The sequence below is a fragment of the Nicotiana tomentosiformis genome, chromosome 1 (genome assembly GCF_000390325.3).
Source record: "Nicotiana tomentosiformis chromosome 1, ASM39032v3, whole genome shotgun sequence".
Taxonomy (NCBI): domain Eukaryota; kingdom Viridiplantae; phylum Streptophyta; class Magnoliopsida; order Solanales; family Solanaceae; genus Nicotiana; species Nicotiana tomentosiformis.
Genome location: NC_090812.1, coordinates 157,980,373 through 157,986,891, shown reverse-complemented (window position 1 = coordinate 157,986,891; position 6,519 = coordinate 157,980,373). Strand labels below are relative to the sequence as shown.

Sequence of the window (6,519 nt, the reverse complement as noted above, 5' to 3'; positions counted from 1 at the left end):
TCAATTTTTCTTTGTATTACGATGTTTATTTTTGTTGTATAGAATTTGTATTAACACTCATATATTCCACAGGGGGTACCGACCAGATATGAATTTTACAAGTTATGAACCCACACCCAGTTGGAATATACGTAGTTCTGGTGTGTTGGATCATGGTGGTCCATCCGGGAGTCATCACCAACAGGATAATGTCCATCATGGGATGTCAACACATTATGACTTATAAGTGAAGCGATATAGCTATATGTAAAGTATTTATCAATTTGAGTAGCTCATTATTTTGTTGTTTGTGCAGTGAAAACGAGCAAGTTGAGCCTCCTGTCCTGACTCAATTGCCCGAAGACGACATATTTAATCGGGATCTGGCAGATGCACAGAGTCAGGAAGAGAACAGTGATTATGACAATAATGACGATGAGTCCGGAGATGACACAACCTTCCCTAATGAGGGTGGTGATGAGGAGGAAGAGAATGTTGGACCTGATTTGACGAGGGAGCATGCTCCACCCCCCGTTAGACCAAGACTGTACGAGTCCTAAGTGCTGTTTCATTCAAGAGAGATTCCCTACCTTGATCATTTGCCAAGTATGCCATATGTGGATGCCCTCACAAGAGATATTGATGAAATTTGGATAACGATGTGGGATGAGTCTAGACCAAAGGTGCTGGCAAAGGGCATGCTTTTTCCTGATAAAACGCGCCTAAGCAGGGCGGCGAAAATGTACGGCATAAAAGAGTGTCGTGAGATGACGGTATGAGAGTCAACTCCGGATGTATACAAGGTTATTTTCTGTAAATGGTTTACGGGTTTTCATTGGATGCTGCGTGCGAGCAAGAAGAAAACAGGTATGTGAAAAATGGGTAAATACATTGGCACCCACACTTGTGAAATGGACACATTCAGTAGGAATCACTTCAACTTGGATGTTGACTTGATTTCTCTTGTCCTGATTCCATACATTGAAGCATCCATAAGGTACAAAATTAAGAGTGCATTACATCCGTTCACCAGGAATATGGCTGTACCATTACCAAAAAAGGCATTTCTCGGGCGCAAGCGTGTATTTGAAATTGTTTATGGTAATTGGGATAAGTCATTTGCAGCTCTACCGAGGTACATGGACGCATTGCAACACTTTAACCCCGGGACCGTTGTTGAGTGAAAACTTGAGCGGAGTCTGGGAATACCAGAATATATATATTCAAATACGTGTTCTGGGCATTTTAATCAACAATTGATGGTTTTCTGCATTGCCAGCAGGTAATATCCATAGACGACACTCATGTCTATGGAAAGTATGATATTAAGCTGTTGATGTCCGTTGCAGTAGATGATAATGGAAGTATATTTCCTTTAGCTTTTGCTATTTGTGCCAATGAAAGCCAAGAGACATGGACACTGTTTTTGAACCACCTGAAAGAGCACGTTGTCAAACAACATTCAGGTATTTGTCTAATATTTGATCGACATGGTGGTATTATAAGTTCTGTAGAGAATTTTCATGCATGGAAATAACCATATGCCTACCACCATTACTGTGTGAGGCACCTGGAGGCCAATTTTCAGAAGGCACATCCCAACAAGGATTTGCATGATTTAATGTAGATGGCTGTAACAGATCACCAAGAGCATAAATTCTGGAGGCACATGGAATCTATCAGGCAGGAAGACGAGGCAACCTATCATTGGTTGATACGACATAAGCTTGAAAAGTGGACTTTGCATGCGGATGGTGGCAGAAGATGGGGAATTTGGACTAAAAATGTGTTAGAGTCTTTCAACGGGTTATTGAAGTCTACACGAGGATTGTCTGTCACTACCATGGTGCGAATGTCATTTAAGCAGATGGCAGAGAGGTTTGTTGAAAGGGCTGCAGCTGCAACATCATTGATGGGAAGTGGTGTTAAATTTATGCCACTACCAATGAAAAGATTTGAGAAATACAGACGGCGAGCACATTGGCATTCATTTTTACAGTATGATCATGACCGAAATATTTTTGAAGTTCGCACGGCTATCCATCAAAACTGGGGGAATAATGTACACACCATAAATGAATCTAGAAGGTTTTGCTCTTGTGGAAAATGGTTCATCTACCACATGCCGTGCTCACATGCCATCAAGTGCTTCCAATATATAGGTTTAGGGCCAACCAACTACGTTGATAAACAATATAGTATTGTTGCATACTTAAACACATATAGTGGGCAGTTGCATCTAGTGGGTGCTGAGCATTATTGGCTACTGGAACCATTTAAAATGTTGTGTAACATGGAGATTTTGCGTCAGCGACAAGTGCAAAAAGGAACGCATATACGGAATCAAATGGATGTTGGTGATTCCGTTTATGCGCGCAAATGTGGTATATGCTCGCAAACAGGATACGACCGTCAAAAATGTCCTTCAGCTGGTTTGGGTGGCGGTGGTAATCCAGCTCCTGGTGGAATTTCATCGAATGTGGCCATCTATCAAGGATACACGTAGTGTTTTGTTTCCGTAATGTGGTTGAAATAAGTGTACGTACTTGTTTATGTTGCAAAATGTATCAAATAAAAATATGTTTCCATTGTTGTTAAATCTTATTGATATTTAACATTATCAGTGGAGTAAATTAATGAATTTCTCCCTCCCGTTCATGTTATAAAAAATAGTATTGGATTAAAAAACCAAACTTATTACGTTGACTTTCGAATTTCAATCTAAAATTATTAGAAAACTACACTGTCGGATGATCATCCCGCCTCTAGCCATGCCACATATGCCCGGTCCACCCTAGAATGATCATCCCACTGGAAATGTGTGGTCTTCCAGGTGGGCGGTGGTGGTACAAGATGCGGACGGCCAAACTGGCGAAGTACCCGCTCGGTGGCATGATGCTCCACAATATCAAGGCACATCAACGGGACGGAAAAGCTCCAAATAACTCGGTCGGCCGAGAAATAATCGGGCAAGCCAGTTATCAGCGTGTCGTTGTATGGTGTCCAGATGAACTATTAAGTAACAACAGAAAACGTGAGTATACGCAACACATGTGAAGCCAGGCCAAGCAAACTTAGGTATACATTTACCTGTGTCCCCTCCAGCAAATCCAACAAATCCCTGCACAAGGGGAGATTTTGTCGAGCCTCGTACTCTCGTCCATATCCCCGCCGGAGAACCCACCTCCTAGCTAGAGGGAGAAACGGAGGTGGTACGCCTAGAGCTAATGGTAGTAGAGGTGGCTGCAACTTCATGAACCACTCTCAGGCCCAAACCTAACATACAAAGTGGACGTAAAATTTAATATATATTTTTACTGGGTATGTTATAATTAATAGAGTATTCGAATATGTTTTACCTGTAGTAGCGGCAAAAATCCAGCAACCTCACGCTGGGTGCCCATGGACGCCCGACACATCTGCCTGTACAAGTAGGCGAGAACACCAATACCCCAACTGTACTGGGGTAAATCATCGAGCCACTCAAGATGATGAAGAAATCTTAAGCTGACTAGGTTCCCCGAAGTGTTCGGGAACAAGACCCCTCAAAACATAAGGAGTAGCAGCAACCTCATGTACCGATGAATATGCAGCTCCGGTGTATCGCCTGTGATGTCAGGGTGCAATACCTCCAAATGGTCTCGGATAGTCGTCAACTGCAGACGATTCGCCCCAACCAGTGCAGTCTCCTCCTATGGCCGGAAACCAGTGAGTTGCTGCAGCATGTCCAGGTAATGCTGTCAAGCCTCAAAACCTAGGAGTGCGACCGACGCTCAACCGAGTGAACCCGACCAAGCAAGCCTGTTAGATTCCTTCTACCCAAACTTATTCATGAATAAAGAAAATATATGTTTTCCTTAATTAAATAATAAAGTGGTCATATCAGCAATTACCAATTCATTTCCAATTGTTTCATCATTTTTGAAAGTCTCAAATGGACAAGTAATACATCCACAACATAACATAGTTTGTCTTTCCCCAGCACCAATACACAACCCACACTAGGTCTACGGAGCCTCTATAGATAAATATGAGTACAATGATAATGCCGTCAACAAGGACCCAGCTATACCTAAACCATAATACATAAAGATCAAAAGATACATGACTCCGGGATGAATTGGGGCTCACCAAGTCAACTCGGAAGAAGGTGTACTACTATCACTGATCAATGTCTCCTGCTGTAGAACCACCTGCATCCATTTAAAGATGCAGCACCCCCGACAAAAGGGACGTTAGTACTGTTGAATAGTACTAGTATAAAAACTAAACACCAATTTAAGAATTCAGAAATACAAGATGAATATGATGAACCAGTGTGGCAATAGTATAATATAGATAACCGTCTCAACCATAGCAAGCTTATTAAAAGCTATCAACAACATTTATAGGATTTAAGATGAGATCCTCTATAACCATCTTCACACAAAGCGGCCCCGCCGCCTCACCTCAATATATGCAAGTGGAAGTGTACGTACAATACCATAACTCAAATCAAACGGCCCTGCCGCCTCAACCCGATGTATGCGGGTGGATGTATCACCACAGTACCAAGAACCTACACAAAGCGGCTATGCCGCCTCATCCCAATGTATGCGGGTGGTGGTGCCACAACAATACCAAATCCATACACAAAGCGGTCGTACCGCCTCACCCCAATGTAAGCGGGTGGAGGTGTAGTCCTACAATATCATAATCCCTATACAAAGCGGTCATGCCGCCTCACCCCAATATATATGCGGGTGGAGGTGTATCACAATAACAATCTCTATACAACTGGGCATAATATCTTTCACACAAATCACGACTAGAAATTATAACACGTGGATACGTAATCCATAGTTTGGGATACATCCTCAATTTACAATGCAATATGATAAGAGCATTTGAATATGAATTGAACATATATCTTCATCACAAAACTTATCGGAATACTCGATTTATAATCAACATCTCGGAACTTACAAGGATAATGAGAATTCCAATTCTTAAAGAAGAGTTTAGCCAACATACCTCACTTGAGCTTCCTTACACTCTAAATATTCCGGAATTCTTAGCAACTTCAATCTATTTTAGAAATATAACAAATAAAACCAAAATTAGAAAGATGATCATGGTTTTAGCTCATTTGAGCATTTTATTAAACATTTGATGTGCATTAAGGTTTCAAGATCCTTTTATGGAGGATTCCATCATCCCACAACCCAACCTTTACCATTTTTAGCTCAACAATCTTTCTACACCCTTTGATAGCACATGCATGTAAAATAACCAACCCTCTTGCCCAGAAATTATCTTGCTTATTATCTATTTCTACACAAAATTCGAAATTGAGGGTTAGGGTGTAGAATCTTACCTCTAGGATGAAGACCTAGTGAGTTTCCCTTCTCAATCTTCCAAAAACTTGGGCAAGAATTGAAGAACAAATATTGGAGAACACCTTCTCACTCTAGGGCACCCTCTTTCACTCCAAAATATCAGATAATAGCTCAGAAATGACCCAAAGAGTGTATTTAACGAAATAGGGTCGAGTTTTAAAAACTCAAAAATGAAGCTCCGGAACAGGTTCTGCGGTCGCATATGCGACCGCATAGTGGTTATGCGGACCGCATACCGGTCGCATAATTGCTGACAAAATGATCAAAAAGACTGCCTGTATGTGCAGTCACTATGCGGTCCGCATAACTGTTATGCGGTCGCATAATGCACCGCATAACAATTATGCGGTCGCATAGTCGATCGCATAGTTGCATCAAACCAACCCAATTAACTGCCTCACTCTGCGGCCATTATACGGTCCGCAGAGTGATTCTGCGGTCGCATAATGGACCGTAAAAATGCACAATTTCGCCAAAACTTTTATTTTTCATTCATGTTTATTGTTCAACCCAAAAAGTTAGAGTTTCTATAATTCTCAACACGTAAGCCTAGTCCGGTACCATAAAACATTATTTTCTTTGCAAATTTTATCGGGCTTTACACTTTAGTACTTTGAAATTTTTCGGGGTGTTACAACTGCCCACCTGTCAGCTCTCTCATGGCATGCGACAGAGCAACGAGGTGTCCATCAACGGGCAGCCCATATATAATCTCCACGTCCTGCAGTGTGATGGTGGCCTCGCCAATGGGCAAGTGGAATGTGAGCATCTACGGTCACCACCGCTCAATCAGGGCCGTGATCAAAGACCAATCGAGCTGCAACTGCCCGATCTCCAAAATCCTATAGAAGCCCGTATCATGCAGGAGTCTGACTACACGGGGATGGAGAACTTTCCCCTTCAGAAATACCCACATGTCGTCCACTCTCCTGACGCGGAGAGTCTGGGCCAACAACTCTCCCTCCCATATGTGGGAGGACCTATGATTGCCCTATAACGATAATAACTCATCGCTGGAAGGTCCTGGATGCATAGGCGAAACCTCCATGTCGTCTACTGTAAATTAAACAACATTAATTACATGTTAGTTTTATAATTTTATATGTTTGTTTGTAAATTAAATAATTAATTTTTATAATTATACAAGATTTAATTATTAAGT

The 6,519-nt window shown here is 41.8% G+C and overlaps 1 protein-coding gene across 1 annotated transcript; it reads left to right on the top strand.

Annotated features, from left to right (window-relative positions):
• Positions 1–638: 638 nt before the first annotated feature.
• On the top strand, positions 639–2,485 carry LOC138891759 (uncharacterized). Its single transcript, XM_070175507.1, has 3 exons — positions 639–752; positions 1,262–1,445; positions 1,620–2,485. Exons 1-3 carry the CDS (start codon positions 639–641, stop codon positions 2,483–2,485), a joined length of 1,164 nt encoding a protein of 387 aa, XP_070031608.1.
• The last annotated feature ends 4,034 nt before the right edge of the window (positions 2,486–6,519 follow it).

Bases quoted from the DNA above. Each gene is read 5' to 3' on its own strand.
- LOC138891759 (XM_070175507.1), top strand. From the start codon at position 639: ATGTGGGATGAGTCTAGACCAAAGGTGCTGGCAAAGGGCATGCTTTTT. The intron at 753-1,261 runs GTATGAGAGTCA...CATTGCCAGCAG, and splicing joins AAGAGTGTCGTGAGATGACG to GTAATATCCATAGACGACAC. The intron at 1,446-1,619 runs GTATTTGTCTAA...TGGCTGTAACAG, and splicing joins CGTTGTCAAACAACATTCAG to ATCACCAAGAGCATAAATTC.